The sequence below is a fragment of the Apteryx rowi genome, unplaced genomic scaffold (assembly GCF_003343035.1).
Source record: "Apteryx rowi isolate R43461 unplaced genomic scaffold, aptRow1 scaffold_274, whole genome shotgun sequence".
NCBI classification, from domain to species: Eukaryota; Metazoa; Chordata; class Aves; order Apterygiformes; family Apterygidae; genus Apteryx; species Apteryx rowi.
In genome coordinates, this window is record NW_020449130.1 from 822,605 (window position 1) to 844,931 (window position 22,327).

General features: G+C 37.9%; 1 protein-coding gene across 1 annotated transcript in view; it reads left to right on the forward strand.

The window, feature by feature from the left end:
* Positions 1-22,327, forward strand: part of PARD3 (par-3 family cell polarity regulator) — a 519,789-nt gene that overhangs the window by 198,625 nt on the left and 298,837 nt on the right. The window contains exon 4 of the mRNA XM_026068529.1: positions 11,625-11,805. Within this exon, the coding sequence (XP_025924314.1) occupies positions 11,625-11,805 (181 nt within the window). The remainder of the gene's footprint in view (positions 1-11,624; positions 11,806-22,327) is intronic.

The following is a 22,327-nucleotide window of genomic DNA, read 5'->3' on the forward strand; positions in this document are numbered from 1 at the left end:
TTAGTGAAGGTCTTTGGGATCAGTTATTGTGTCGCTTAACTTGCTGGTGTCTTGTGTGAAATAAACACAGGCCCTGTCCCTTCCTAGCAGGTTACTGTGCATGATAGATGGATAGACTTCTGGATGTGGATCCTTATATTTTTCCTTCGTTCAGAGGTTACTATAGTTTTGTCAGTGATAGAAACCCGAGAAATGTTTAGGAAGAAATATACTATTGCTGCTGTTGGGATCCTCTCTCTTTCTACCCTCTGAAATGTTACAGAATCACAGAATGGTTGAGGTTGGAAAGGACCTCTGGAGATCATCCAGTCCAACCCCGCTGCTCAAGCAGGGTTACCTAGAGCACGTGGCCCAGGACTGTGTCCAGACGCTTTTGAATATCTCCAAGGATGGAGACTCCACAACTTCTCTGGGCAGCCTGCTCCAGTGCTCAGTCACCCCCAGTCACCTAATGAGGGTTTCTTGCTGAAGGACATCCCAGCTCCATGCATGGCCAGAGACCAGCCCTGGGGAGTCAGGGACAACGTCTCGGGACTGCCGCAGGAGAAGAGCAACCTCTGCTTGCCTCCCAGGCACCTCATTTAATGCAGCCACGGGCTCTGCTGACATAAGCATCTCCCAAAACAGCATTACATATTTTATTCTTTGTTTTATAAGTATAGTCCTAATGAACTGTAAGTTAAGTTGCATTGTTTTCATTGCTGTATATTTTAAAATACTCAAATAAAATGTTAGTCGCAAGGGAACGACCAGTTGTTTACATGTAAGACTTTTTTTGGAGCCTTGTTAAAGAAAGGGAGGCATGAATTATTGCCTAATGTATTGACTTTCTTGTTATTATGCACAAAAAGAAGAACTTAATTATTGACTGTTGTTTTAAAATGCCAGAAATGTCTCTTTGACATTTGTTAATACTAGATAATGAAGTTAGCTAAAAAAAAGCCACACCTATCTCATTGTTTTTAAGGCCTCTGAAAAGTTTCTTGAGACAAAAGAAAGTGTTATACTAAAGGCAAAAGGTACATAGAGTTTTGCCTTTTGAATAGACCTTGACAGTTGATTTAAAATAGACCAAATTTAATAGATATTGTATTGCACACCAAAGATAATTTAGGCTAATGTCAAGGACAAGTGTTATCTATTCCTTTGTTGTAGTGAGGTATTGAAATAATGAGTGGAACAGAAGGGAATCAGGAAATGTTTGAAGTTTTTCATCTGTGTCTCTAGATGGGTATTTTTAATCACATTCTCCTGGCTTTTGCATGCAAATTACACTGAACAGCACATAGTATAAAAATTAGCAGTTGTATTTTACAAAATCTATTTTCTTGAAGTTTAATAAGCTTGCAAAGATTGGTCTGTGTTTTAACTAACTGGATACCTTTTGTACCTCAGCTAAAATTACAGTCTTAGATTTTAAATGCTGCTGTTTTGATCCTGTAACAGAGGAATTGAAAGCCTGTTTTTTTTTTTTGAGGTTTCTGAAACCATTTTTTTCTCAGTGCTCAAGGACTGCAGCTCCCAGTGACAGCTGAGACAACTGTTAAGATTTAATACATCTTTATTTCAGCAATATATCTTGCCATGTGGCACCAGCCCCTCTAATAACCTCAGTGTCTGGATTACTTACTGCATAGCGTCACTGCTAAACTGCTGACCTCCGTGTTAGGAATAAAGCACAGAACTCCTATATGGTCCATGCTGTTGACTTGAAAATCTGCTGACCTGCAGAGTCATCCCGTACCCACAAGCTCAGCTGAATGGGGAACAATCAGGGTATCTTTAGCAGCTTGCCCTCTTCAAAAAAGGAGGCAGAATTTTATAGTGCACTCTAAAAATGTGCATAGCTTCCAAAGTAATATTAACAACGTTGCCCTGAGTGTAGTGCACATATATTCATTTGTGCTGAGGGAGCAGAAGTGGAAGAGCTGAAATTGGCTTATTCATGCACTCAGATGTGTACCTCCTGCTTTCCAAGCAGAGCGCTCTCTCTTCTACCATGATTTCTTTATGCATCTCTTTAAAGCCAGAATAGGTATATATTTTCCTATTTCTTTTCAAAATGAGCTAAAAAGATAACATTGCAAATCATATATTGTGGTAATTTTTCAGAGCATATCCTGAATCTTGAATAAGAGGGCTGTTTTTACAAAGGGGTTTTAGAAGAAGTCTTCTCTGTATAAACTGAGAATTTAAGGAAATGACATGATGGCATTGTACTCTACATGCTTTCAAAGGAGGAGTCAATGAAGAAACAGCCCATTACAAAAATCATATGACAAAAAAAACATGATTGAAAAACTTTCTGATTTAAGGCAGAGGTATTTTCCTTGGTTGTTCTCATATACCAAATGAGTATGGAATTAAGTGTTTTGTTTTCTGCTGTGGGAAGGGACTATATCAACTGAAAAAAGCCAACTTCTGATTGTAATATGCTCATTTTTGCTGAGAAGCGTGTAAGAGAAAGAACTAAAAGAGATGGTTTAAAGAAGGAGAGAGAGAGAGAATGGTTTTCTCTGTTCTTTCAATCTCAGTTTAGCAGTGGTTTTGTGTATAGTTATATGCCCTGGAATCTCTTCCCCCATAATTTTAATCAAGTAATTTACTATTACAGTGATGTAATGTTTGTACTTTTTGGAGTTTGGATGGCCAAACCCTTCCTCCCAGAGATCAGAGTGCAACTATGGAATTTGCCCACTCTTTTGCCTGGGTGTAGCTTAATAACCTCTGGTACCAGTGATGGTTAAATTCAGTTGTTAACTCCATTGAGAAGGAAAGGACTGGTAGTTAATTCGTACTGATTGTGGAGCCTTCTTTAGTGTTATTGGTTAAAAATAACAACAGAAACGCAGCATTTAGGAGCATGAGTTAATGTTACAACCTAGAGCTTTTGCCTGTCCCTGGCCCTGGTGAGTATGCCCTACTTAAAAGCAGCTTGTCTACTTGCATCTTTAGTCATTTTCCAGTCATGTCAGCTTCAGGATACGCAGACTGCTTGTGTACACTTTCCGTGCGCCAGGGATGCCATTTAGCCAGTTTGGACCGGCTGGGTTGTCTGGCTGTAGGAGATGGCAAAGGTAGATGTCATCTTGGGCAGTAGGAGATGGTTGGTGACAGTGGCGAGCATCCTGCTCCGGTACTGGACTTGCTGTGTACATGCAGTAAGGTTTGGCAGGGTGAGTGGCTCAGAAAGACTTCGCAGAATACTCATTTTGTGTATGCCCCATGCATACTTGCATCTGGTAGACCACACAGGGAGGCTGGCAGCTGACTCTTGGGACAGTACCTGATACAGGTCTGGTATATCAGGTGTGCTCTAGGTCTGAGGTAACAGAAAAGCAAGCCAACTTGACAAGCATCTCGGTGGCAGCTGCCTCTTATAGCCACGCAATGACTCTAACATTCTTTAGTAACTATTGTACTTCTTGGTCTAAACTTCAGCCCAGCTTTAACCCATTGAGGTCAAGTAGAGAACAATTCAGACAGAATATGCACAAAACACATGCCAGAGTGTCATAATCATGTTGGCTTTTAATCTCTAGCTCAACAATAGAGGGTTGCAGGGAGAAGGAGGGAAAAATCTTTTTAAAATAATATGTATTTTTAAAATAATATACCTAGAATATAGCCTAGAAACTTACAGTATAGAACCTAAAACTTCATTTAATTCCTGCTGGGAGAAGATTAGATTGCAATTTAGTATTGATTCTAGAATTTCTTAGATCAAAGCACCCTAGAAAATAAATAATCAAAAGCAATGCTTTAATAATAAGCATATTTATTTATTTCAGAATCATCTCTTAGATTTAAAGTTAATAAAGCAGAAGATTCTTAAACTATCTGTAAAATCAAAGAATCCTTTGAAGTAATAGATGAGTCCTGATCTTGCAAATATAATTTAACTTGTTATGTTGAGCTGGGAAGGTGAAGGGTATTTACTTAATCAGCAGATTTGAGAATGAATTTGTTAGAACTATGATATTTTTTCCAGTGGGAATTATTTTACATCATAGGTTTTGAGGGGGCAGGTTATATTCAATGGATTCTGTTCACCAAAAGGCAGAGTCCTGCATTGGGGCTGGAAAGACCCTGTGCAGCAGCACAGGAGCAGCTCTGCAGGAAAACATGTGGCAATGACGTTGCATGTGAGCAGTGGTGTGCCCTGGTGGTACCAGCAAGAGTGTAGCCAGCAGGTTGAGTAGGTGACTGTGCCCCTCTGCTTCTGGAGTATTTTGGCCTCTCCAGTACAAGAAAGATATTGACGTATTGGACCAAGCCTAGTAGAGGCCACCAGGATGACTTGTAGGCTGGAGAATGTGACATGGACACAGAGGCAGAGAGACCTGGGTTGGTTTAACCTGAAGAAGAAAAGCCTTTGGTACTGTTGTACGCTGCTACCCAACGCACAGTGTTCCCTCTACATATACAGCTACAGAAAAGATGGAGCCCAACTTGTCTCAGTCTGTGCAGGATTAGTACAAGAGGCAAGAGTTGCAACAAGGGAAGTTTCAAATCAATACAAACAAAAAAATTATTTAAAATGAGGAAGGGACAAACACAGGAACAGGTTGCCCATAGAGGTTGTGGAGTCTCTGTCCTTGGAGATATTCGAAATCTGACTGGGCAGATCGGAATAGCGTGATCTAGCTGGCCCTGCTTTCAGCAGGGCTTGGGCTAGATGATCTCCAGAGGTGCCTTCCAGCTTATGTTATACTATGTTTCTATATAAACTTACGCTTCTGTATGGTTCACATAAGATCTACTACAAAGAGTTAATCTGATAGTAGAATCTGACCCTTAAAATGACCTTTGTATTTTTTCAAAAAAAAAAATTTTTTTTGAAAAAACTTCTGGTTATAAGTTAAGAATTCAAACAAATTGCAGTAATGTTTTCAAAAGAACATAGGCTCTTTTGCTCCCTTTTAGCCACATCATTTTGAAATTTAATTATTGAAAGACATGTCTGACTTCATGACTGATGTTGATTAATTAGAATAGGTAAAGACTGTTTCTTGAAATTACAAAGGTTTGTTGTTTGAGTTTGTCTAAAATTTAAACTGTGCTTGCCCTTTTTCTTCTTTTAAAATGTTGGGTGATGTGTAAGTCTGTGTTGAGGGGATGCTGAGGTTGGGCATATAACACAGAATGCCTCTTAGAAGCTGCTGGTTTTGCTCTTTTTTTTTTTTTTTTTAAGGTGTGAGTGGTAATGCATAATTTGTTAAAATGTTTTTTTTCCCCCTGTATTTCCTCTTACCAGTCCATTGAAACAGTAGTTATATTTAAATGGTTTTTTAATGAGCTATGTAGAAAAGTGAAGCTCAAGGAATGATAAGTATTTAGGTCTGCCACTGTGTCATTAAAGTCAGTTCAGTCATCAGAAAGCCTACAAATTGATTTCATAGTTAATTTTCTTCATATCTAAATAATAATTGGCTACTACCTTGTTAAATATTTTCCTGATTTTGTGTTTTCTCCTCTTATATTCATCTGTTCATTCACACGTGAAGCAACTTGTTAGTATCTCAGGATGTTTTGGAGTCTGAAGTGCCATTAGCTGAAATTTGATTTACTGCTGGGCCATATTAAACAAGTGCTTTTTAGTTCTGCATTGTAGTATTGACTGAGGAACATGCAGACTGTTTTGCTTACACCTGGGTATTGCCAGCTCTAAAGAGTTGCTGTAGGAAGCTGTTTATGTTCCTTGGAATCTGCTTTGGTTGTGCTCATTGCAAAAGGCATATTTAGTTGCATGACTGACTTGCTGATTCCTAGCGCAGGTTTGCTTGAGACTGCATAACACCCTGGAAAAGTTTTTTGCTGTGGAAAGAGTACCAGTCATGGCCTTGTTAAGTCTTCTGCCAGCCTTCTCCAGGTCCTCCTTCCAGGTGCTTGCTGCATGCCAAAGTGTATGTCGAGCTCTGATGTAAATTGAATTCTCTCACATCAGCAGATCAGGTGGCTATCTACAAGTTCATGCAGAAAGAGACTATACATTGTTGGACGGGCTCAGCTTAGCCTTCTGATGTCAAGTTTTAAAGGAAATAGTCTTGAAGTATCCATTTTAGCTGGAGATATATTGACAAGGCTAGTTTAGATTTTAGAATCTTATTTGGACCATCAAAAGCTCTCTCCTCAAGGTCCAAAGTCTCCTATGAAAAAGTTATTCAGTTCAGTTATTAGAATCAAGATTTTTTTCTGGGCTAGGCATAAATTGAGAAGGAGAATCATTGCCAGTGTCAACACCCCATCAGGGGTATTAACGGTACCATTTCTCTGAGCTGCCGTAGAAATGCTCTGCTCTGTATTCTGTTGGAAGCAGAAAAATAATTAGTTGTGTGAAAGGCAATTTTATATCCTAATGGCCATCCTGCAGGAGAAGATATGCAGCATCAATTCCAGACCAGCAGAACAACTGTGAAAATGAAGACCACATCTGGAAACTGTTGTGTGGGCTAGGAGAGGGAACATACAATTCAGCCAGAGGAATCGAGGCATTTCTGGTTACTCAACAAATCAAACTGCAGAGCAGTTTGTCTCTGAACAATGGAACAAATTGGGGATGTCCTTGTGTGAAAATATCTGATAAGCACCCTTGTGAGCAGAAAAGATTTTTTAAATGGCCCTTAGTCAATCAAAAAGATAAGTGATTGTAGTTTCACTTCATGATAAAAAGAGTGGACAGGAAAATGCAGAGGATATGAAAACCAGAGGATCATTTGCTGTCCCTCTGGTGTGAAAATAGAGCTGTAATCCCACCTGATCATAAAATAACAGTCTGAGAAATCTTTATCTCTGCTAATGTCTATACCTGAGACAGTATCAAATTCATCAATATAGATTACAGAAGAATTTTTAAATTTTGGAAAGTCACGTAGGATGAATAAAATTCAAGTGGTCTTTTTGACAATCTTGTTTGTGTTAGGAGACAAAGAAATAAAGCAAAAATTTCTAGCTTTACAAATTTTTGTGAAGTAGAGGGTTTCTGGTTTTGTTGCAGGGAGAGATGACATAGTGATAGTGATGAATTGTTTTATATGCTCTCAGTAATTAGTGAAAATGTAAACAACCGTGGCTGGTGTGTGAACATTTTTTATTCAGTTAATTAACATTCAAGTACTTAATCCAGTCTATTAATTAAGACTGCATATGTGTTTACTCATTTTTAATATACCTTAGAATAGAAGAATTTTGTAAAAGTAAATGTTAGAATGCAGGCTGCGGATGCTGTGGTCAATAATTAAAATCAATTATCCTTCTTGCTTTTCATTTTTTTTTATTTAGGTAAAATATAACCTGGTTAGTATGATATCAGTCTTGGAAAAAGTAATAGAAAAGCTTATAGAGGTATTCTTTCCAGAAAGAGCTAAAGGTAGGAGGATAATTAATGCCATACAGCATTATTTCATGGAAAGTCGGTCAGATGTATTATTGGTTATAGAGAACTGAATGCATGATCTGACAGAACGCAGTCCTCCAATCTCAAAGGTAGCAAAATTTCAGTATTAAAACTTTGTTTCAATATCTCAGGCCACAGAATAAAAAAAGTAAGTTCTTTGTAAGCAATTTTCTTGAGGGAGATAGTGTACTTAGTCACATGAATTAAATTAAGTTGCATGTGCTCTTTTTCCCTTTTGCTGTTTACTTTAGAAATAGTCCTTATAGGCCAAAAGAGAAGCGTAGCAAGTTGTACCTGGTTTTAAAATTATACTTCTACATTTTTTTTTTTCTCTTGCAAGGATGATAGTAGCAATAAGAAAAACCATCAAAATGTACTAAGGATCCCAAGCACATTCTTCATCACTGGAAATATTGTTGGGCTTTACTGCAATTCCTTGCATGTGTATCTTCTAAAAATTGCTGTTGATCAAATATGGAATCCGGTTGCTTTTTCAAAATCATGTACTTTGTTCAAAGTTCACATGAAATTACTTGAATTTCTTGCATTGGAGTTTAAAAAATAGGATTATTCTGCGTTTTATGCATACTGGCCTTCTGAAGATGATTTGCTCTGATTTCATTGCTGAAATTGAATGACTTTCTGTAGCTATTGTTCTGTATTTGCAAGTGCTAATAAATATTTGAAACCTTTTTTAAAAATTTTTTTAAACACTACTATACGCTCACACTGGAGACCAAATTCTTAACCTGTTTAAACTGGTGATTCTTCTATGCCAGCTTAAATTGATGAAGAATGTAGATCTGTATTGAAACCTCCCGTCTGTTGTCTTTGCCATGTTATAATTAGAAACTCAAACATGTCAGTCTAGGTTAAGACTATCACTTATTGAATTTGTTTCAGGATAACAAAGTAGTTTGTTGCTACTGAATTTTATTTTCAGTTGCCAATTTTTTAGTTCAGTGATTGAAAAATGGAAGCTGTGTGTCCTGTCACCCTGGGTGATTAAAACCCCCATAGCCTATTAACCATACAGCCAGCTCTTTGATGCTGGCAGATTCAGGTCCCGTGGGTTGGGGGTTGTTCTCTTTGTAAATCTGATATTTAAAGCCTATCAAAATATGTTTACCATTGAGGGTAAGGCTGATAAGAGCTGATCTGGTAATCTGTCTTAGATGCTGTGCCAAATTGATACCATCTATTTGCCTTTTAAACAGGCCTGAGATCTCACCATTTTTCTCCGTGGCATAATGCAACGTTTCTTGCTGAGGAGCTTCTTTGCTGGTGTGGGTCCAGGGACCTACCACAGTGGCTCCTTCAAGTAGCTGTGAGGTGTCTCTAAAAGTATGGTTTTTGTTTTGTTTCTTGTGCTTGCAGAACAGCAGTGGAGGTGTAGTGAGGTGGTAAGATCACTTCACTGGTTTTACACGGGAAGTTTGGGACAGAAATACACAGAACATACATTGTGGAGCCGGGCATATGGAGGAAGCCCCACACTCCCGTATGCATTACTTTAAACAGGTGCACTGTATTAGTGTCTGTCGTGTGGCTAGCAGGTACACCGCTCTGGGTGTTGGATTCGTGTGTGTAATGGGAGTTGGTTTGCGTAACCACAGTGTTCATGTCTTCTGCGCTTCCAGAATTTCAGAAGTGTATAAGCCTTAAATTGTTCCTGGAAAAATTTCCCTTGGGGAAAACCAAAACGTGTTGGAGAAATCAAAAATTAATACTCCGTATCAGGATGTAGTGGAAGATGTTTCGTCTGTCCTTGTTTCCATAACCTATCATCCAAAGAATGGCTTACGAAGCTCTGGAAAATCAGGATTCAAAACTATGTCTATTCAATTAAAGTCTTCCAGTCCTGAAGACCTTCTAGGTCATTATTAGGGAAGGAGTGTGAATACTACCTTCGTAAAACTGTGTTTTGCAAAGAACTCCGTAACTAGTGTAGCAGTGCTGCCATAAACCTGTGTTGAATTATAAGCTGCTACTGTAGAATAAAAAGTAGAGCTGATAAGAATTAGAGAGCTTGAACATGGGTTATGTTGCTTCACGTGCAGCATGAAAAATTTGTACAACTTGGTATGCTTTTCAGTGGAACTGAAGCCTTTTGAAGGTTTGACACTGTCAAAATGGTAACTAAAAAAAATATACAAGATCAAAAGCTAAGCTTGAAATGAGAAACATTAGTTTTTAGATGCTCTGAAGTCATAAGATTGTAGACTGACTGGTTGGAATAGGCAAAAAGCTGGAAGGAACTTACAGTAGCACATATACATAAATGCATACAGCAGCATAAATTGAGTAGTATTTGCCAACCAGCCTCAAAGGAAAAGAATGTAATTTTGGGATTAATCTTAATACACACCTTGTAAAGGAGAAAAAGACTTGATGTTTCATCCTTAGAATTGTTACATACATAATTGTGCTGTGTTCTTATACCTTGCCCGTTTTCACTTGCGGATTAATTTATTTTCAGTTGGTGGAGATTGGTAATTAGCTTGTTATAAACTGTATAAATAAAAGGGAGTGTTATGAGTGTAAAGTATACTTCCTTTGAGAAATATGCTTCAATTTATGTAAGTACTGATATTTCTCAATATGTTAGGAAATGAACTTCCTTATACTCTTGAAGTGTTGATGTTTTAGATGTTGTCATGTCTCTTCTGTTTCTATCCTGTATGTAGGTTTCTCAAGCATGAAATAATGGACTGTGTATTAAAAACATGTTGTAGTTGTCTGGTGCTGCCCCAGGTTCTCCTCTTAGCTGCCTTTCAAACGGTGCTGGAGAGAGCACTACCTCGGACCCACAAGCAGTTCAGTCTCGCTTTTTCACACGTGCCAGGGACTACATTGCATTAAATACAGAGTAACTGGCAGAAGTTTACTTCTCTCTCCAATTTCAAAACTAGTTACTAAAAAAAAGCCTGTGTCTGAAAGTATTTCCAAAAACTGAGTTCCCAAAACATTTCCACTTGGGTTTGCAGTTTTTAATTTTTACTGATGTTTGTGCAAGTCAGATATGGGACTAATGTTAAAATCAGTAGGATGACAAGATGTCAAACTCACCAAAAAAAATCAAACCAGAAAAAATATGGAAAATGTTCTCTCTGATTCTTTTAGGTTATAGGAAGCTTCAAGTATTGTTATAGCAAAATAAACAATTTGCAGAGATCAGCGTGGGTTTAAGTTGATTTGCTCCATTTACCCTACCAATTTGGACAGAAGAATGTAATGCTTTCTTGGAAATGTCTTTCAGATATTACATTATAGATTAATTTATAGGCTTCAGAATGTTGTTAACCATAAGACTTTTTTTCCCCCATCTTGAAAATTAAGTTTTAAAATTAAATGTGTATAAGAGCTTGCCTTTTCTCTTTCAGTAGTTCACCAAAGATAAATTGGGAGAGGTTTATTTAAGTTTCAAATAAAAGCATTCATTTACAGTGGAAAAATATGTAAGATTTACAGAAAAATACCATTATGTTTTTCCTGTTTCCCTTTCATGGGTGAAACAGATTTAGTGAATCTTCTTCTATTAAATTAGTGACTTAGCTAATTTTCAAACTGTGCTTGGCTTTTTAGGCTTGTCTTGGAGAAACCAATTGCAAGCGTACAAAAGTACTTCTGCAAATACAGCTAATGGAATTCTGCAAGAGAAGTCCACAACTTAAATCATATTAATAGATAATAGATTAATAGGTAGCAGATTAACAGATGATGTTTCATAGTGATTATAACACTTTAAGGCATGTGTTTTGCATGTAGTTTTCAAGGTGTATATTGGCATCACTTCTTATTGTACGGCTTTACTCCATGAAGACGCGTTGTTGCTCATGATTTGACTTTGTAATGATGATGCATGTAGAAGTATCAAAACACAGGCAATAACTTCCGGCGCACAGGCGCTGGCACTCGGATAGTTCTGTGCGCTGCTGGGGAAGATTAAGTGGTTTGCCAGGAAAGCTGCGACTTCTGTCTGGGCTCGGTGCCGGCCACCCTGTGGCCCCGAGCGTTGGCCTCTGTGCCAGTGTCAGAGCTGTCGACCCTTTGGACTTTGCAGTCAATGACTGCCTTCCCTTGGGCTGATCCAGACAGTGATCTGAGGCTCTGCTGATAGATATTTCTTGCTGTTTGATGGGAAGAGGTGATGAAATGCTGACCTACAACAGCACTTTGATGTTGCTGCAATTTTTTTCTAACGGTAGATTAAATTTGTCATTTGCAGCTCGTAGCTGTGTTTGATGAGCAAGACCCGCACCATGGAGGTGACGGCACCAGCGCCAGCTCAACGGGAACGCAAAGTCCAGAGATTTTTGGCAGCGAGCTTGGTTCCAACACAGCTTCGGCCTTTCAGCCTTATCAAGCAACAAGTGAGATTGAGGTCACACCTTCAGTCCTCCGTGCAAGTGAGTACACGTTCGCAGTGTCTCAGCGTGTTTCATCTTAATTTATGAGGATGCCAAGTACTGTTACCCATTCGTGCTACTGGGAATATGATTCATTATCTGACCTTATTGAAAGCTGATCAAAATTGAGAAACTGCATAAATGCTTGTTGCACACAAGTAAATAAATCTCTGTGTTTTAATAAATAAGTTCTAAGGTGCTTTTAGCAGCAATAAGCTCTGTATGTGCTCCCAGTTCAAAATTGTCCTGCATGGAAAATGGCAGCAAAATGTCCAAATGAAGTTGCTGCATGGTGTAACTTTCAGTTTGCCAGTTTTATTCTATTTAATGATGAAGAAAATGGTAGAAAGAAACTAAAAATAGGAGCATTTTCTACTAAAACTTGGAAAATTATGCTTGTCACCTTTCAGTAAAAACACCTGGTGATGCATACATTTACTGTGTTGCAATTTTTTTTCTTTTCCAAAATAAACCATAGTTAGGAACATTGTTTGATTTATTTATTTCAAAGTGGGGAAGATTTGTTTCAAAACCATGAAATAGGAATTATATATCTACAGTTCTTTTCCAGGCAGAATCTTTGAGTACTTTAGTTTATTAAAAGGGAAAAAGGGCTAAATGACTACTTACTATGCAATTTTTACTGTTGTTAAAAGTATTATGCAAGCAAGAAAAAAACGTTAGCTAAAACATTATGCCCCTCTTTATTTGTAGTATCTAACCTTTTGTTCATTGAAGCTTTGAAAAGTTTTTTAGAAATAATTTTTCTCTTTTTCAGGGTTTACCCTTAATATTTGTTAGATCTCTCTAGTAGTGATTTCCTCCTAGAAATTTCTTAGCAGAAATTAATATAAATAAGTCCTTTGATACTCTACAGAATAACATTTTTAACCATTATTTCTTTAATTCCCCAGAGATTACTTTTCTGCAGGTGTCCTTTAATGGATAAAATGTTGTATTTAGAGTATGTATTTAAATAATCAGTTAAAAACACCTATGGAAAAGTTAGAACTCTCTGTGAAGTTCTACAGGGCTTTGTATCAGAGAGGAATAGCATTTGAAAGTTAGCTTACATATATATAAATGAAAGTATATCTTTTCAAACTATAACTATGTTTTACTAGAATACAGAATTAAATTAGGGAAAGGAATAATGGCAGATGAGAACAAAGGAGAATAAGCGTGCATCTTATTTCTATTCATAAGCCAAAAAGCTGTCTCCTGGGTTCTCAGCACAGGGTGGTTTCGAACAGACAAATGCATACAAATTTTCTCCTTAGCGTGATTATCTGGTATATTATGCAGGACATTGATGTTAGTGCATCAAAATCATATAGCACAGATAAAATTCAATGATACATTGGACAGCTCACTTATCTTCAGTGTCATTCTGGGAAATACATGTACCTCTTAGCCAGTTCACTGCTTGTTAAAGTGACCAAAAATGCTTTGAGACCCTGCAATAAAAAGGCCTATAGATGTGCAGAAGACTTTTAAAAATGTTGAAAAGAATTATAGCTCTTTTGATATTTTTTGTAAAAGCATGCAAAAATAAAATGTGTGGGAGAATTTGTCATAAATATGTTAATATAGATCAGAGGTGTTCCCCTATCTAATGTTTTGGGTTTTTTTGGTGTTGACAACAGATATATTTTGTTTCTAAACATTCCAAACAACAGGCTTAGAATCCCAGTCCAGTAATACTATCCTGTATTAAAGATACCTATTTCAAGAATTTCATTTAAATATACATTGAAAATGGAAATAATATCCCTATTGTATTTCCTTTATAATTTGTGAAGCGAAGCATAGCATACAAATGGTATTCTCAGTATTTCAAATAATTATCTTCTTACTGTGTAAGTTCTATTCAGCAAATAAAACCCATCCAGTTTTGTGGTAGATGCAGATCCTGATTATTACATGTTGACAAGGTCATATATCTATTAATTGGATTGGAGATGGGATACAAAATTGCTGTAATTATTGTAATTTTCTAGCTAATTGTAGGGTTGGCGGCGAATATTTTACTTCTATCAAATGAAAAACAGTATTCCATCTGAAATTGGTTTATAGCATTTTAGACATTTTGTTTTACATCTCTGGTGCTTTTTGCTCACAAGCTGGGCTCTGTTCCTCAGCCGTTTGCAAAAGCACTTACAAAAGCGTAGCTCTGCACCGTTCTGCTGGCGCTCACCTGCACCCGCGAGGTATGTCGTGATCTCCGTCCTGAGGCGGTATCTAAGCGTATTAGCTGCGGCTTAAGGGCCTGCAGAGACTTTCGTCTCTTTGTTCTGGTTGCCATGTTACCCCTTTTGTTTGTTTATAGATCACGCCATCGCTCCTCTCCCAGAAAGGGAAAGGTTAGCTAGATCAGGTCCAGCTGGAAAAGTAATATTCATCTGGATTCCCTCTTTTCCCATGCACAAACACAGCCTGTGCTTTGCTTGGGGCGGGGGGGCTGTCTCAGATCGAATCTTGCCAACTAAATGAGGAAACAAAAGTCGTGCTGGTCCATGTCTCCTATGTTGTTTTGCATTGTGAAAACACAGTTCATCGATACAACCGTCTCCTTTATTTATATTTCTTATCTAGCTCTTTCTCCTTTTACTGTTTTTCTGTTACCTAAGGTAAAACTTCTTGTTTTTGTATTTCATCAGCAGAGCTGGATCTTTTTTGTAAGCGTGCAGTCCACAGGGCGTTTTTTGTGTGTGCTTGCGTGCTTTCTGAGGAGAGGTTGGAAGCTCACTGCGGAAGATTGTTAAAGCAGACTGATGTTTATTCCCTGCTGAAATATAAACTTGAGGCGCAGGTGAAAATTGCCAAACCTAATGAGCAATTTGGCAGATAAGACAGGATGTCAGGCAATGACAGTTCAGCAGTGGGTGCGCTGTCTGTGAACCAAGTTGTTTGTTTCACAGTACTGCATTTAAATATCGTAAATAAAATCCCTTTTCAGCTACATGAGATATTGTGAAAACGGCCTTCTCTTTGTCTGGATTTCCTTTTAAGTTATTTTGGTCTATTAAATAACCAAGAGTGGTCTTAGTTGTCGGTGTTAGCGTGATTATATGTTACAAATTTCTCTCTTGCAGCAGTTACAGTTAAAAGCATTTTTAACATATAACTTTATTTTAAAAAGTATTGGGAAAGGTAGAGAGAACTGAATTTTTTCACTTTGAAGTAGAGAAGCGTAAGGAGTGGGGGACTCTTACTTCTTTCTTCAGCTGCTTAATGGGAGGGCTAGAGAATAGGAAACCAGATGTGCGCAGCGATGGGGTAAGAGGCAACCAACACAAGTTGCAATAAGGGCAACTCCGAAGAGATATTTGGAGAAAAAAATCATCATGAAGGTAGAGCAGGCTGTCCAGAGAAGTTGTGGCATCTCCATCCTYGGAGATGAAACAGAACTTGACTGAAGATGGCACTGGACGGCCTGATCTAAGTTGGCCTGGTTTTGTGTGGAGGGCTTGGACCAAATGACCTCCAGAGGTCCCTTCCAGCCTCCTAAAGTATGCTGTAATTCTGTGATTCGAAACATGATTAACAAAATGAAAGTGTTTGCTTCTTAAACCTATTATTCGTAAAGGCACATGATATTTCTAGTGAAATATTTAACAGACAGTTTTGCAAGCATGTTGTGCTGAAAATTGTTTTTTTTCTGTACTGTATGTACAACTTCCAACTTGATGCATGGTTTGGTATTGTACTAGTTGGTGTCAATGTGACCTGGTTAAGCTGACTGTGCCTTTTAGGGAAACTTGTCACTTTTGTTTGCAGGATATGTTCTGGTAGCTGTGTCAGCTTCTTAAAAACCAGATATGGGGCTAGTGTAAGGTTTTCTCAGAGGCTGGAGGGTGAGCATCTGACCAAAACACTGGCCAAAACACAACACCAAATCACTGACTTGAGTCTAACAAATTAGCAACAGCTAGCTGAAAATGCACTCCTGTAATGTATTTGCTCAAGTGATCTCTATGATGTATTTTAGCAGGCTTCTTGTCATCACGTTCATATTCTGTTCTCATGAGCAAACTAGGAAAAAATGTGCTAAATGAGAATATTATGAAGTGAGTGCACAGCTGGCTGTAAAGAAGTACTACAGGGGGAAAGGAGCAGGGGACTTGCTGATGGCTAAACAAAGACGTAAAATTGCAGTGTGTCACTTGTTCTATAGATACCTGTGTGCACGCATGTTTTACCCTGCAATAAGTGCAACGTTGTTCCTCACAGGTAAGAGTATGCATGCAGACTTTCACTGTGAGTTAGCTGATACATTAGAAGTTCATGACCTTGCTTACCTTCGAATCTGTCTATGCCCTCTGAGTAGTTTTTAGTAGCTCACTGACAAATCAGTAGGACATACCAAGTATAGTCCCTGAGGGCTCTCTTAGGTTAAGAAATACTGTTCAGTATTTTAAATCTGAACTGGAATATGAAAAGCTAAGATGGAGTTTCAAGCACTTTGGATGTCAGGGTTTCAGTTCAGCATTCACTTCATAAATTTGTAAAATGTTCTGAAATCAATGAGGTGAGTGCAGTTCGTTACACCTAGAGAGAAAAAAGGGAATTCGCAGCGCGGCGCTGGAAAAGGCTAGCCGCACAGTACTGTGCGAAGGATCGGCGCGTGATAGTGGGTCTCAAGCTGATAACTGGCGTCCCATGCGAGTTGCCATATTATGCTCTCCCATCAAAGGCACATGCTGTTCTGGGCTCCCTTAAAGAGTGTTGTAAAATGTTGGGAGGAACGACTGCATTTTGCTCAGCAGCAGGAAGACTTAAGCTGGAGTGACCTGCTGTCACGCTAGCCTTAAATTGTAAACAAGTTGGAGAGAGTTGAAAGAGAGCAGCAAGCATAAAACGCTTCAAAGACAATGACCAAGCATTGGAAAAAGTGGTTTATTTAGTTAAGGAAAGATAAAACTGACAGCATCCAAAACTTCAAATGCATGTTCTCTATGTCTACCAAGAGAAGTTAGCTTTTCTTGGGGAAATTCAGCTGCACATATTTTCTTTACAGAACGACTGCCCTAGCCATTTTATGTAACTTGTAGGCCTTAAAAGCTTTTTTACACCTTGCATAACAAGCAGGTGTGAGACTGGTTCAGAGGCATGTTCTCCTCACCGCTGATCACTGCCATACGCTGCGCCCTGTGGCAGGAAGGCACCTGGGAGCGGTGGGATGCGTGCTCAGTCCTGGCTAAGCACTGACTTGTAACCACAGGTTACGCTGTAATCCATCATGAAGACACATTGTAAAGACCCTTTGTGCTTGTCTTTTCTTAATACCTCACAATTTGAATGTTCCAAACATCCAATACTAAGCACAACAGTTGAAGGTGTCAGAGCATAAATAAGTGTGTGAATTTCAAGTGCCTTAACATTGCTGTTTTAAATATGACACTTCAGTTTACTTCTCTGATTTGATAGAATATTTATCTATTGAGTCCCAAATGGATGCTCTGAGGATTAGTTCATTAATATTTCTAAGTGCCTTTGTTTAAAGGGTTGGAGCAGTGCATGTTAGTCTGTTGGTGAAGGACTGCAGAGGTAAGTTCATATGCATTCCTGTTTCAAAAATGACTGTGGTTTTGGCCCTTGTTTGTATCTTTGTCTCCCTTCTGCAGCTGCGAGCCAGCTTTGTATCTGGAAACCCTGTTGTTTTCAAGTGTTGAAGAACTAAGGAAGCAAGACATTTAAAAAGGGAGGAAGAGAAAATTGGTTCATCAAAACAGCCATTGGAGCTTTGTCAGATGGAGTTATCTCTAAGGTTAAATAGCTGCTGCAGACAAATCCATCCACATTTATAATGAAAGACTGTGGCTTAGAGGCAAAGCTTGCTTAAATCAGTGGGAGGTTTTCTGCTGGCTCCAGTGAGCTTTGGATCAGGTCAGGTTTTTACTGTGAGTTTCGTTGGTCAGAAACCTTGGTTGGAAGCAGTGTGAAAGTGAAATGTAGGTATTCAGTGTCCAGCAGTCCAGTACAATAACTGGAATGACTCCCAAAAGATTTCATAAACATAATTCCCACTCTGACATACTTGCCAGGTTCTAAGATGTTTCCTTTACCATGTTGGATAATATTAACAGAATCTAGAACTGAGGCTTGTGCTGAGCCCTTGGCAGCTAAATAAGAAAGGTTTCTCATGCACAATATTTTGAGAAGATTTAGCAAAGTCTTTTTCCTCACCTTCTGGTGCTCTCGCCGTTCAGGAATTCTTATTACGCTTATTTCTGTAGCTCTATCAAGGATGTGATTGTTTTAAAGCCAGAGTTATTGAATCAAAAAATCAGTACCAGGTGCTTCTTTCTTCCGTGAGGCTAAATCTGTTCGCTCTGCAGCACAGTTCTGACTTGAGTGATCTCCAGTTGGAATTTTCTCCAAGTGTTGTGTTCTGCTGTTAATTTTGGATTGTTGAGCAGTTTAAAAACCATGTGTTTTTACTGAGACCTTAACACTTTTGTAAAAACACATGTATTTTAAACTGCTTAAGTTTCTAAATTAATCTTTTATATCTTCAGTCTTCTTAGTATATCATCAAGGAAAATACTGTAGCTTCTACTAGGATTAAAAAAACCCCATGGAACCAATAAAGTATTTTATAACTTACTGGATGCTCTAAAGGAAATCTTAGTAACCATTGGGTGTTTCAGCATTTCATTCCATAAGGTCAGATCTTTTTCTTTGAGCATGGGTAATGAGAAGTAATAAAAATACGATATTGTATCTGATACAGTATGAATTAATATGGTGGTATTTGAGATCCTAGCTACAGAATAGAGTACAAGAAAGATAATAAAGAAAGATTATTAAGATGTGAAGTATTCAATTTGAATGTTTTAAGAAGTCAGGCTGGATATTAGTCTAAAATTGACGTATTAAATAGATTTAATAATCACTTGAATAGGAAACTATTATGGAAATTACAGATGTATTCCAAGAATGTTTACATATGCATGTGTATTGTGGTTGTTTTGTTTTGTGCTTTGTGGGTTTTTTTTGTTTGTTTTTTTGTTTTTTTTCCCTTCATTAAATGAGAGGTATTTTTTCTGTAAGGGGACTGTATTTTTACCTTTTTTAAACCTTTTTACCAAACACAAAGTAGCTGGGCGAAGTTCATTGTATTCTGATGCCACAGGTTTAATCCTATTTTGATAAAGCTATTTGTTTATTGAAACACTTTGTCATCACACTCGTAGCAATAAGTGTAATAACTCCTTCTACAGATAATTTTTTGCTTACTCCTCTATTTCATGTTGTTTCATTGTAAGCAAAGAAGTAACACAATGGAGATAAAGGGATGTGAATTTGAAATGAGTAGAAAATGTTTTTTCATTGTACAGACAACCATCCTGTGTAACTTTTTATTCAGGGAGGCATATGTACATGTCACACTTTGGGGTCAGGTGTAACAGATAGTCCTAGCGTGTTGTTTCTGAAAATTTAGAGTAACATTTATATTTACTTATTCTGAAATGTGATAACACTATGGTTCAAGGCATCCTTAATATCCAGAATCACCAGTCCACAAGAGTAACTGGTCTCCAGGTTGCATGTTGCTTTGCTTTGAGGCAGTAGCATTAGTCTCTGTGGGCGGTGGAGTACTGACATAAATTACTCGCAGACAATTTGCCAGCAGGAGAGGATGCAGAATTTGTCAAATGTAGTTAATTATTCACTCTGTCCTAATTGGGATGATGTTATTTGATAGGAAATTTCTTTTGCAGACAGAAAACAAAAAAGCACTTAGGAAAGAGGGACTGCATTCTTGTTACAAACATGGCCATTACCTAGTCATTAATAATGCCCTATGGTTAGCCTCCTCAGGTAGAAAAATCAATTCTGTTTAAAGGAGGTTGCAGGGCTAGCGAAGAACCTTCTAATGCTGGTGGCTCCATGCCTTGCTGGCTGCACTGCTACCCTGTGGCCCAGACAACAGTCTTCAATGCAACAGCTGAAAAAAACAAACAAAAAAAACCCCAAACAAAACCAAAGAAGCATGTGAATTGTATTTTTAACCACTAGCCTGAGGCTGTAAGATATTAAACCTAAAGTTCAGTCTAATTAAGAATATATTGACTTCCATGAGACCACTGTCTCTTGTTTTTGTTCTTAATCTATAGGGGATCTGCTTGCTCCCCTTTTTATTGCATTTGCGATATGTAAACTTGCACACTCCTTTTTCATATGGGGAGACGTTTTGGGGATAGACCATCTCTTTTGCTGACTACTGGTAAAAAGTTGCTTTAAAGATTTGGTCTTCTGATGTGTGCTTTGAAGGGGTTGAAACAGTGACAGATGGCTGCTAGTTGAATAGGCATGTTTCTTAGTTCTCGGTATTTTATTTAATCTCTCATGCTCTGAAAAGAAATGAAAAATGATGTAGAAATAAAGGAGTGGATAAGAAATAACTCTTCATTAATTTATTGCTTTATTTCATAGCTTTTGAAAGATCAAATTTGTTCCTTCTCACACCCACCTCTTGTTGTAAATCTTAAATGCATTGTGTAAATAAGATGAGCTCCAGCTTCAGAAATGCTGTTCTGGGTTCATTTAAGAGGCAGATAAAATATTTAGGGTAAGCATCTAGTGCATATTAAGAAAAACTTTTCTACAGAGGTTTTGTAGCAGAGAACTTTGGCTATGTCAGACGGATTAAGTGTTTATGAATTTCAAGGTAATCTTGTTTAGTCCAAAAATCTAACAATCAACACAGGGCCCAAGAAATCAGTTAAAATGTATATCATTTTATTCTATTCCTATATTCTGAATAATGTTCAATTTTAGATGAAATCTTTGAAGCACTGTAATATTGATATTTGGAGACAGAGCTATGTTTGAGATTGGAAATAGATATGAATTTGTGCTGCATTCCAGGTCTATATTCCTTTCCTCCATTACGGATTTAGATAATTAATTGTCTGTCAGCAATTCTGAGTTTAGAAGTGGATGACACTGGAAGTGATTGCAGAAATGGGAAGGGAGTTAGGGAGTGTGTGGGCTTAAAAACAAAAGCAAAATATAATGTATATAAATAATATGTGAATATAAAATCTTTGTACTACTACTTCCATACACACAGTAAAGGGATATACAAAGATAGCAATTTAAACCCTTCTATTAGCTTCTGGAAATTATGCATACAAGCTGGGGGACTAGGCTTCTCAAAGCAAACTTTGATCAACCATTAAAGCATTATTCCTAATGGCTGGATTTGATTCATCTCTGCATACAGCAGTGTTCACAACTGGAATTAAAACTGGGACTTCTTTGGCAATTGCTGAGCAACAGCCGACTCAAAGCTGACACCATGGATGGGATTAATATCAACAAACTTTTGATTCTGCAACTGAGCTTATCACTCAAGGCAACCCTGTTTTTCACCTGTGGGCAGGAATGGACACCTTTAGGATGAGTTTCTGACCTATTTTACAACCTATTTCAGAGTAAGGCAGAGTGTGCCCTAGACTAACTGTACTGACTAATCTCCTTTGACTGTGGAGAGAAACAGAGGTGCCCAGTTCTGAAATAGATGTCTACAGCTATTTGACTATGGTTCTACCTCACAGTCTATAAAAGTAAACTTTTATTTAAGAGAATCTTTTTTCTTTTTATGAAGTAGAATGTTGTCTTAAAGATTGTCATTTAGATGTTTGAAAGAGAAATTTGAATATAGGCTCCAGTGGAATTTTAAAAAGCCAAAGCCTTGTGAATTTAACCTGCAGAGCAATTTCACTTGGCCACAGGAAGTTCCTACAAACACAGTCATAATGATTTTGCTTGGGAAGTATATTGGGGTTGCAGAAAAAACACATAATGGATGCAGGTATACCCATGGTAGTTCTTTGTGAAGTAAAATTGGGTTCAGCCAAAGTTGGTTGGTTTAACCATAGCATTTCACAGATGTGATCCACTTTGAAACTGGAACCAGCAGATAGCCACTTTTTGCAGTACTACTCCAAAACTGGTAAACCTCTTTGAAGAGGCACCTCTACTGTCTTTGCTCTGCATTCTCAGAGCTAGAAGTGTTATAGATACACCACTTGGTACTCAAAAGCCAGCCTAAATCTGGAGGAACATGCCTGAGATGGAGTTAATGAGCACTGAAGGGCTTAAGTTGTCTTTACCGTTCTGTGTAGTCAAGTGTCTCTGTACTGTGTTCCCTAGTGCGTCTTACAGTGTCTGTGCTTTATGGGTTATGGGTATCATGGCTTTACTGTTGTTTAGGATGTCCCATCTCCCCAGGTGCTAGACAGTGGGAAACTTTCTGTATATATGCCCAGCCTCTGAATGGGTAATTGGGGAAAAGTCATCCCTCAAATATAGTCTCTTAAGGTAAATGCCTTTGCAGAGAGAATGAGACTTAACAGTGAGCAACAACTACTGAGACTGTTTCAAATGAAATGCTGTTTGAAGCATTGCTTGCAGTTCATTTTTATTGCATTATAAAAGAATAAAATTGTCTTCACTATTTTCTGATAAGGTAGGTAATGCAGGGATGCATCTTATTAACCAGCTCTAT